Genomic DNA, 12,093 nt, shown 5'->3' with positions numbered 1-12,093 from the left:
TTTGTCTATTCTTTCACCAATCCTGTGCTATCTTGAATATTGTAGCATTACAGTCCATCTTCAAGTCAGCTGGTATTCTCCTTATTGAAATTGGTATTCTGAATCTCTTCCCTTTCCATATAAACTTTACAATCAGTTTAATATCCACAAAACAACTTGCTAGAATTTTGGCTGAGACTGAATTGAATCTATACGTCTGTTTAGGAAAAACTAACATCTTGACAATAAGAAACTTTCCAATCCATGAACATGGGATATTTCTCCATTTTTTTTAAGATTTTATTTACTTACTCATGAGAGACACAGAGAGAGAGGCAGAGACACAGGCAGAGGGAGAAGCAGGCTCCAAGTAGGGCCGATATGGGACTCGATCCCGGAATTCCAGGATCATACTCTGAGCCAAAGGCAGACAGCCAACCGCTGAGCCACCCAGGCATCCCTAGTTCTTCATTTAGATCTTTGATTTCTTTCATCAAATATTTATAGTTTTCCATATTTAAATATGTACATAAAATATGTTTATTTTCCATAAATATGTACAAGATCTATAGCTAGATTTATATTTAAGTATAAACACCTCCCAACTCATTCTATGATGCCAGAATTATTCTGATACCAAAACCAGACATCACAATAAAAGTATAGACCATTGTCTCTTAGAAATATAGACACAAAATCCTCAACAACATCCAAGAAAACAAAATCCAGCAGCACAAAAAAATAATTATATACCATGACCAAGCAGGATTTTACTTAGGAATGCAAAGTTGGTTTAACATCTGAAAATCAATGTAATACACTATTTGTAAAACAACAAAAAACCCACATGATCATCTCAACAGACATAGAAAAAGCATCTGAGAAAAAACTCTCAGCTAGCATCATACCTAATGGTGAAACACCAAATGTTTTCCTCCTAAGATCAGGAAAAACACAAGGATGTCCCTCTCCTCTTGCCACCTCTATTCAACATTGCATCAGAAGTTCTAGCTAGTGCAATTAGGCAAAACAAAAAAAAAGGCATCGAATTTGGAAAGAAAGTACAAACTATCTCTATTTGCAAATGACACAGTCTTGGATGCAGAAAATCCTAATGAATCCACTAAAAAATGATGAGAATTAATAAACAAATTCAGCCAGGTTGTAGGATAAAAGATCAATACATAAAAGTCAACTGCATTTTTGTTCATTTACAATGAATAATTCAAAAATGAAAATAACACCTCCATTTACAATAACACACAAAAGGGATCCCTGGGTGGCGCAGCGGTTTAGCGCCTGCCTTTGGCCCAGGGCGCGATCCTGGAGACCCGGGATGGAATCCCACGTCGGGCTCCCGGTGCATGCAGCCTGCTTCTCCCTCTGCCTATGTCTCTGCCTCTCTCTCTCTCTGTGACTATCATAAATAAATAAAAATTAAAAAAAAGACAACACACAAAAGAATAAAATACTTAGGAATAAAAATTTAACAAAGGGAGGCATAACTTATGCTCTGAAACAAAATATTATATTGTAATAAATTAAAGAAGATTTAACAATGAAACTACAGCCAATGTTCACTGATCACAAGACTTAATATTATTAGGATGGCTGTATTTCCCACATTATTTACAGATTCAACATAATCCCTATCAGAATCCCAGGTGGCTTCTCTGTAGAAATTGCCAGGTTGATCCTAAAATTCATATGGATATTCAAAGGACCCGAAATAGCCAAAACAATCTTGACTTTAAAAAAAACAAAACAAAACAAAAAAACCAGGAAGCCTCACACTTTCTCACTTCAAAACTTACTACAAAGCAACAGTAATTAAGACAGTGTGGTACTGGCATAAAGATAGATACAGAGATCAATGGAATAGAACCAGAAATAAAGCCATGTGCCTATAGTCTATTGATTTGCAATAAGGGTGTTAAGAGCAGATGCTGATTAGACAACTAGATAGCCAGACACAAAAGAATGAAGTTGGATCCTTAATTCACACCATGCACAAAAAATTAACTCAAAACGAATCAAAGACCTAAAACGAAGACTAGGAGCCTATAGCTAAAAGGTTGCTTTTTGTAGTCATAAAAATCTAAAACTGTGGTGAAGGCTGCACAACTCTGTGAATATACTAAATACATTTGACCTGTATACTTTCAATGGATGAGTTTTATGGCATGCAAACTGTATCTGAGCAAAGCTGCTAAAAAGTAACAAAAATGTGTAGGATGCAGCTAAAACAATGTAGAGGAAAATGTAAATATTTAAGTTATTATATAAAAAAGAAAAATGGGGGATCCCTGGGTGGCACAGCGGTTTGGCGCCTGCCTTTGGTCCAGGACGCGATCCTGGAGATCCGGGATCGAATCCCAAGTCGGGCTCCCCGTGCATGGAGCCTGCTTCTCCCTCTGCCTGTGTCTCTGCCTCTCTCTCTCTCTGTGTGTGACTATCATAAATAAATAAAAATTAAAAAAAAAGAAAAATGGTCTAAAACTAATCATGTAAGTGTCCATCTTAAAATTTTAGAAATAAGAGTAAATTAAACGCAAATTATGTAGAAGTAAAGGAATAATAAAGAGAAAAAATCAATAAAATATAAAACCAACAATGAATAAAAAATGAATGAAATTAACACTGCTACTTTGAAAAGATCAACATAAATGACAAATTTCCAACTAAACTGATGAAAATAGAGAAAAGTCATGAATTACCAATAACAAGAATGCATAAAGGATACCACTAAAAATTATAAATAACCTTTTGACAACAAATTTGGCAACTTTGATGAAAAGGACAAATCTTAGAAAAACACAGATTGCCAAAATTGATTTAAGGAGAAATAGAAATTCTGAATAGTTTCCAATCAATTAAAAAATTAAAATAATAATTTAAAATCTCCCTTTCCATAATTTCCAGGCCTATATGGTTTTACTTGTGAATTCTACCAACAGTTAGAGGAAATAATATCAATATACAAACTAGAATAGAGACAAGGGAATATATCCATATTCATTCTGTGAGACAGTATTAACCTGGTTAATATACCTCATTAGTTTATAAGGCAGATTAAGCAAAATCTGAAAATGACATCACAATTACAGGCAAATATCTTCATGAAACCAATGCAAAGATCCACAACAAAATATTATAATTTAACAATTTATTTAAAATATTAGCAATCTAACAATTTATCTAAAAAGATAATATATCATGATCAACTGGGATTTATTCCAGGAATATATGTTTAATTTTTTTTTTTAGATTTTATTTACTCACTCATGAGAGACACAGAGAGAAAAAGGCAGAAACACAGGCATGGGAGAAGCAGGCTCCAATGCAGGGAGCCTGCCGCGGGACTCGATCCCAGGTCTCCAGGATCACGCCCTGGGTTTTAGGCAGTTCTAAGCCACTGAGCCACCCGGGCTGCCCCAGGAATACATGTTTAAATATCAATCAATGTATTAACCATCTTAACAAGCCAAAAAATAAAAATAAAAAGATATGACCATCTCAACAGCTGCGAAAAGGCATTTGATGAAATTCTATACCCATTCATGATAAAAACTCTATGTACACTTAGAAGGTCTTCAAACTGATCAAATGTTTCTACAAGAATATACAGCTAATATCATATTTAAAAAAGAAACACTGAATCTTTTCCCTTAAGATGATGAATGACACAAAGATGTCCACTCTCACCACTTTTATTCAATGCCAGACAGAAATAAAAAGCTTTCAGATTGGAAAAGAAGAAGTAAAAGTATCTTTATATGCAAAGGTCATGATTGCTGATGTAGAAAATCCTTTAAAATCTACCTAAAAAACCTACAAACTAAAAAATTAAATTTAAGCAATACTACAGAATAAAAGATAACAAAATTCTCTATTTCTATGCATAGGCAATTAAAAACTGCAATACAAAATTAAGGAATAAAATATAATTTACAACGATACTTTAAAGACTCATGAGATAATAAAGGATGATAACAAAATATACATAATATCTATAAATTAAAAGTATAAAGCAGGTGGATACACTATATTTATGTACTGGAAGACTCAGTATTGTTAAGATCTTGACTCTCCCCATATTGATTTGTACATTCAATACCATGCTATTCAAGTCCAAAGTAAGTTTTTTTCTACAGAAAATAACTCATTCTAAAATTTACATGAAAATGAAGACTCATAACAACCAACATTCTGAAAAAGAACACATTTGGAGGACTCATACTAACTCATTTCAAGACTTAGTATAAAGCTACATTAAAGAAGATTCTATGATACTGGTTAAGAATGGATATGTATATCCATGAGACAGAAGAGTTCAGAAACAGATCCATTCATATAGAATCAATTTATTTTTGCTAAAAGTTCTTGGACTTTCAGACTCCAGAGCTAGGAGAATATAAATTTGCATTGTTTAAGCCACCCAATTTGTGGTATTTTGTTACAGCAGCCCTAGCAGACTAATTAATGCACAAATTAAATGTCCACCAACAGACGAATAAACAAATTGTGATATAGCTATATTATGGAATACTACTCACCAATATGAACTAAAATGAACTAACATACAACATATATGAACTTCAAAAATCATTATGCTGAATGAGAAAAGTCAAGATGCAAATGAATACTGTCTGATTCCATTTATATAAAATTCTAGAGAAAGTAAATCAGTAATAGTGACAGAAAGCAAATCAGTAGTTGTCTAGGGATTAGGATGGATTGGCTGCAAAAGGGCTTGAAGGAACATTAGGGAGGTAATGAAATGTTCTATAACATGATTATTGTGATGATTGTGAAAATGTATTCATTTGTCAAAAATCATCAGATCACACTGAGTGCTCTTATTGCACGTAAATTATACTTCAATTTTTAAAAAAATTTATTTATTTGAGAGACAGCACAAATGGTAGGGAGGGGTGGAGGGAGAGAAAGAAGCAGACTCCCTGCTGAGAAGGAAGCCCAATGTGGGATGAATCCCAGAACCCTGGGATCATGATCCAAACTAAAGGCAGACACTAAACCAACTGAGCCACCCAGGCACCCCTACTTCAACATAGCTGATTAAAAATTAGATATCCAGCAGTTTGTGAACAATAAACAAACTATATAGTTACATTAATATATAAAACAGACTTTTAAGCAGAGAGTGTTGTTCTGGTGACTCACAACACATTTATATTTTCATCATAAATATAAAAAATGCTGAACAAATAGCAGTCTTAAAAATAAAGCGAAAACTGAGAGTATCATTCAAAGAAAGGCAGACAAATCCACAATTATAGAGGAGGATCTTAATACATTTCTTTCAGTAACTCGAAGATCAAGAATACAAATTTGGTAAGGATTTGTAAGAATCGAATGATACTATTAACAAGTCTAATCATATATGCATATAAATATACTATATACAAATTTATACAATATGCATCTCCCCAAAATAAGTTCATACACAAGCTTTTCACGCTTATTTAGAATATTATCAAATATTAATTGTGTACTCTGGCACTAAGCAAGTCTTAACATATACCAAAGAATGAATATCATATAAGCCATTTTATTTCATCATAAGGTACAACAAAACTAGAAATAAAATAAAATAACCTTAAGTTCCCTGTGCATTGGAAATTTTTAAAATAACTTCAGTGAACATAATTATTTTGAATGTAAATGGACTAAACAGGGGATCCCTGGGTGGCTCAGTGATTTGGCGCCTGCCTTTGGCCCAGGGCGCGATCCTGGAGTCCCAGGATAGAGTCCCACATTGGGCTCCCGGCATGGAGCCTGCTTCTCCTTCCTCCTGTGTCTCTGCCTCTCTCTCTCTCTCTCTCTCTCTCTCTCTCTCTCATAAATAAATAAATAAATAAATAAATCTTTTTAAAAATTAAAAATAAATAAATAAACAAATGGACTAAACACCCCAATCAAAAGACAGGGTGTCAGAATGGAAAAAACATCAAGATTCATCAATGTGTTGCCTATAAGGGACTCATTTTAGACCTAAAGATACCTGCATAATGAAAGTGAGGAAGTGGAGAAACATTTATCACATAAATGGATGTCAAAAGAAAGCTGGAGTAGCAATACTTATATTAGACAAACTAGACTTTAAAACAAAGACTATAAAAAGAGACATAGAAGAGCATTATGTAATCATAAAGGGGACAATCCAACATGAAGATATAACAATGTAAATATTTATATACTCAACATGAGAGCACCCAAATATGTAAAACAATTAATAACAAACATAAAGGATCTAATTGATAATAACACAATAATAATAGGGGACTTTAACACCTCACTTACATCAATGGACAGATAATTTAAACAGAAAATAAATAAGAAAACAACAGCTTTGAAAAATACACTGGCAGATGGACTTAACAGAAATATTGAGAGCATTTCACCCTAAAGCAGCAGAATACACATTCTTTTCAAGTGCAAATGGAACATTCTCCAGAACCAATTACATATTAGTGCATAAAACAGGCCTTAACAAATACGAAATTGAAATCATACCATGCATCTTTTCTGACCACAGCACTATGAAACTAGAAGTCAACCACAAGAAACCATTTGGAAAACCCACAAATACATTAATGTTAAACAACATGCTACTAAACAATTAATGAGTCAACCATCAAAGCAAATAAAATTTTAAAATACATGCAAACAAATGAAAATGAAAACACAAAAGTCCGAAACCTTTGGGATGCAGCAAAAGTGGTCCTAAGAGGGAAGTATATGGCAATATAGGCCTACCTCAAGAAGCAAGAAAAATCTCAAATATACAACCAAACCTTACACCTGAAGGACCTAGAGAAAGAACAACAAATGAAGCAGAAGCAACAGAAGGAAGGAAATAATAAAGATTACAGCAGAAGTTAATGATGTAGAAACTAAAAACGGCAACAACAATAGAACAGATCAATGAAATCAGGAGCTTGTTCTTTGAAAAAATTAATAAAATTGATAAACCTTTGGCCAGACTTACCAAAAAAAAAAAAAAAAAAGCCAAAAAACAAAACAAAACAAAAGACAAAGGATCCAAATAAATAAAATCACAAGGAGAGAGAAGAAATAATAGCCAACATCACAGAAATACAAACAATTATAAGAGAATATAAAAACTATATGCAAACAAATTGGACAACCTAGAAGAAATGGATAAATTCTTAGAAATATATAAACTAACAAAACTGGGATCCCTGGGTGACGCAGCGGTTTGGCGCCTGCCTTTGGCCCAGGGCGCGATCCTGGAGACCCAGGATCGAATCCCACGTCAGGCTCCCGGTACATGGAGCCTGCTTCTCTCTCTGCCTATGTCTCTGCCTCTCTCTCTCTCTGTATGACTATCATAAATAAAATTAAAAAAATTAAAAAAAATAAATAAACTAACAAAACTCAAACAGGAAGAAATAGAAAACTTGGACAAACCAAAAAAAAAAAAAAAAACCCACAAAAAAATTGGATCAGTAATCAAAAAACTTCCAACAAGGTCTAGGGCCAAATGGCTTCACATAAATCTACCAAACATTTTAAAAAATATTTTATTTATTTATTCATGAGAGACACACAGAGAGACAGAGATACAGGCAGAGACACAGGCAGAGGGAGAAGCAAGCTCCATATAGGGAGCCCGATGTGGGACTCAATCCCAGGACTCCAGGGTCACAACCTGAGCCAAAGGCAGACATCTAACTGCTGCACCACCTAGCCTTCCCTCTACCAAACATTTAAAGAAGAGTTAATACCTATTCTCAAACTATTCCAAAACAAAAAAAGAAAGAAAGAAAAGGGAAAAAGCTTCTAAATTCATTCTATAAGGCCAGCATTACCCTGATACCAAAAATCAGATAAAGACTAAAAAAAGAGAAATACAGAGGTATCTGGTCAGTCAGGGGAGTGTGAGACTCTTGATCAGGGTCATGAATTCAAGTCCTGAATTGGGTATAGAGATTACTAAAAAATAAATTAAAAACTTAGAAAAAGAAAGACCTACAGGCCAATATCCCTGATGAACATGGATGCAAAAATTCTCAAAAAAAAAAAAAAAAAACCAACAGCAAACTGAATCCAATAATATATTTAAAAAAATCATTCACCACAATCAAATGGGATTTATTCCTGGATTGCCAAGGTGGTTCAATATTTGCAAATCTATCAATGTGCTATTATATACCACAATAATAAAAGAAGGCATAAGAACCGTATGATCATTTAGTAGATGCAGAAAAAAACACTGACAAAGTACAGCATTCAGTCATGATAAAAACCCTCAACAGGGGCACCTGGGTGGCTCAGTGGTTGAGCATCTGCCTTCAGTTCAGGTCATGATCCTGGGATCCTGGGATCGAGTCCCTCATCAGGCTCCTTGCAGAGAGCCTACTTTTTGCCTCTCTCTCTGTGTCTCTTATGTATAAATAAATAAAATCTTAAAAAAAAAAACTCAACAAAGTAGGTTTAGACAGAACATATCTCAACATAATAAAAGCCATATACAAAAAACCCATAGCTAATATCCTCAATGGGGAAAAACTGAGAGCTTTTCCTCTATGGTCTGAGAAAAAGATAAGGATGTCCACTCACACCACTGTTATTTAACATAATAGAAGTCCTAACCACAGCAACAAAAAGAAATAAAAAGCATCCAAATTGGCAAGGAAGAAGTCAAACTTTCACTATTTGCAGATGACATGATACTCTATATAGGAGTGTCTGTGTGGCTCAGTCGGTTAAGCGTCAGCCTTCAGCTCCAGTCATGATCTCAGGGTCCTCAGACAGAGCTCTGTGTGCTCTCCCTCTGCCTGCTGCTTTCCCTGCTTGTACTCTCGCTCTGTCAAATAAATACAATCTTAAAAAAAAAAAGAAAACTTGAAAAAGTCCACCAAAAGACTGCTAGAACTGATACACAAATTCAGTAAGGTCACAGGACACAAAACCAACATACAGAACTCTGTTATATTTCTATACCCCAACAAAATGAAGCAGCAGAAAGAGAAATGAAGCAATCAATCCCGGTTATAATTGCACCAAAAACCATAAGATACCTAGGAAATGCACCTAACCAAAGAGGTGAAAGACCTGTACTCTGAAAAGTATAAAACACTAATGAAAGAAATTGAAGATGGCACAAAGAAATAGAAAGATACTTCATGCTCATGGATTAGAAGAATAAATATTGTTAAAATATCTATACTACCCAAAGCAATCTACACATTTAATGCAATCCCTATCAAAATACCACCAGCATTTTTCACAGAACTAGAACAATCCTAAAATTTGTATGGAACCACAAAAGACGCTGAATAGCCAAAGTAACCTTGAAAAAGAAAAGCAAAGCTGGAGGCATCACAATTCCAGATTTCAAGTTATACTACAAAGGTCTAGTGAACAAAACAAGATGGCACTGGCACAAAAACAGAGACATAAATCAATAGAACAGAACACCTAGAAATGAAGCATAGCTTTGTGATCAATTAATACTCATCAAAGCAGGAAAGAATATCTGAAGGGGAAAAAAAAAAACAGTCTCTTCAACTAACGGTGTTGGGAAAAGTGGACAGCAGCATGCAAAAAAATGAAACCGGGCCACATTCTTACACCAAACACAAAAATAAATTAAAAATGGATTAAAGATCTAAATATGAGACCTAAAACCATAAAAATCCTGGAGAAGAACACAGGAATGGCCAGGAAACATGAAAAGATCCTCAATTTCACTGTAATCAAGGAAATAGAAAACAAAAAAGTATAGAAAAATGTAAAAGTCTGACCATATCAAGTATTGATTAGTACCTGAGAAAATAAAAATCCATAATTCCTGGTTAAAGGGTAAAACTGTAGAGAGCACTTTGACAATACTTTGAAGAGTTAAAACTGCCCAAATCTATCCAGTTATTCCACTTTTGGGCATAAAATCAGAGAAATACATACCCAAGGAGAATACTAAAAAAATGTTCATTGTAGCATTTTATTATAGAAAAAGTGAAGACAATTAAATTTCCTTTAATATGGGAATGAATTTTTAAAATAAAATATTTATACAATGACTACAGATGCAACTGTTTGGATGTATACTGTATGTATCAAAATAGATGAATTTCAAAATTATGATATGGAGCAAAAAAGGCAAACTGCAAATGGATATCTAGAGTATCACTTAAAAAAGCACACAAAACAATATTATACATAGTGTATGGGTGATAGATATATAGAAAAAGTATAAACATATGCAAAATAGTTACATAACTGACATGAAGGTTATCCATGCCAACCATTAGGGAGGGAGGAGTGGGAAGGATGAAGAGTTGTATCTGTAATAATTTGTTTCTTTATAAAAAGAGAATCTTGACACAATATGAAAAATGTTAGCATCCTTCAACTGAGGGGATCGGCACATGTGTGTTATTTATATTACTTTTTTTTGCACTTTTTTGGTATATATGAAACAATTCCTAGTTTTTTAAAATGCTGAAGATTAAAATGCCCTGGTTGTAGGGCAGGTAATAGGTTAAAGCAGAACCAGATCAGATATAGGAGGACAATAAGGCTACAATTCACAATATATTTAAATAATTTAAATGTTTATACATTTAATTTATGGAATGCCAAACAAAACTCTTTCAACGATGATGCAGGATGCCCTACAAGTATATTTTTCCAAACTTACCTGCTCAACCTCTCTGTTGAGAGAATCTACTTTTTCTTTCAATCTGTTACCCTCTGCCTCAGCAGTAATAAGTTCTAATTTGAGGGTATTGTTATCTGCCTCTGCTTGACGGGCCTTATTTTCCCAGTTTTCAGCATCTTCATTGGCTTTTCGGAGTTGGTCCATCATTTGCCGGTTCTCAGATTCCTAGAAAGCAAATCTCAGGTATTACTTTAAAAGATGTACAATGGTCAACATACAATGCAATATAAACATTATTTGTCAGGTCATTGGAAATTTATTTGCTACAGGATCATTTGTAACATAAACTCGAGGAATCCCATCTATACTCAATTTAGAAAATTGGTCATTCTGTAATTAACAAAAGAGAGTGGGACCAGAATCTGCCCTGGCTCCTGAGTCACACTCACTGATCTAGTAAAGTTAAGCTGTTTACTCTTACCTTCAGAATCTGGATGAGTATGTTCTTTTATTGCTTTTGTTCAACCAAAATCCTTCATTGCCTTCATTGCCTTCTTTCCCTATGTATCTGTTTACTTACTACTTGCTGGTCTGGTTTTTGAGTTTCTGCCTTGGCCTAACCTTTTGTATCTGTGTATTCCCTTGTTCTTGATCGCTTTTCTAGGTTGTACTAGCTACAGAACTTCTGACTGTTTGCATATCCCAAACATCAACTTCTGATAATTCTGTTGGTTTGGCACATTTCCTGGCTAGCTCCTGCCATTCATTCATAACCCCAACCTTAATTTTCTCCATCATGGACTATACTATGATTCACTTCTGCTCACTGTTCTAGTACCTTGCTTAATATTACTAAGAAGTAGGGATCCCTGGGTGGCGGCGCAGCGGTTTGGCGACTGCCTTTGGCCCAGGGCATGATCCTGGAGACCCGGGATCGAATCCCACATCGGGCTCCCAGTGCATGGAGCCTGCTTCTCCCTCTGCCTGTGTCTCTGCCTCTCTCTCTCTCTCTCTCTCTCTCTCTCTGTGACTCTCATGAATAAATAAATAAAATCTTTAAAAAATATATTACTAAGAAGTAAAATATCAAATCTATGCCAATAAACAATATTCATAAATATACAGTCATAATGGGAATATGATATAGAACTAATTTTTAAAACCTTAAAGGGATCTTATTTCTTTTTTTAAAATTTTTATTTATTAATTTGAGAGAGAGAGAGTGCACACGTTAGGGCAGCAGCAGAGGGAAAGGGAAAGAGAGAATCTTAAGCCTGACTCTGGGCTGTATCTCATGATCCTGAGATCATGACCTACCTGACAAGAAACAGTCAGTTAGTCATTTAACTGATTGAGCCAACTAAGTGGCCCCAGGGGATCTTATTTTTGAAGGAAAACAATCAGCTCCACAAATGATATACTATATTGAGTAATCATTATGAGGCTATTTTTAAAAAGCATAT

The 12,093-nt window shown here is 34.5% G+C and overlaps 1 protein-coding gene across 8 annotated transcripts in view; it reads right to left on the bottom strand.

Annotated features, from left to right (window-relative positions):
• Positions 1-12,093, bottom strand: part of TSGA10 (testis specific 10) — a 135,183-nt gene that overhangs the window by 62,270 nt on the left and 60,820 nt on the right. For all 8 annotated transcript variants that reach the window (XR_005365783.1, XM_038551033.1, XM_038551032.1 and 5 more), the window contains one exon: positions 10,670-10,855. Coding sequence is in view for 7 of the 8 variants with exons in the window: in XM_038551033.1 (XP_038406961.1) it covers positions 10,670-10,855 (186 nt within the window). In the remaining variant the exon portion in view is untranslated. The remainder of the gene's footprint in view (positions 1-10,669; positions 10,856-12,093) is intronic.

This window comes from Canis lupus, chromosome 10, assembly GCF_011100685.1.
Source record: "Canis lupus familiaris isolate Mischka breed German Shepherd chromosome 10, alternate assembly UU_Cfam_GSD_1.0, whole genome shotgun sequence".
In the NCBI taxonomy this organism is placed as follows: Eukaryota; Metazoa; Chordata; class Mammalia; order Carnivora; family Canidae; genus Canis; species Canis lupus.
Note: the sequence above shows the minus strand (reverse complement) of the source record. Positions and strands in the feature narration are given on the sequence as shown.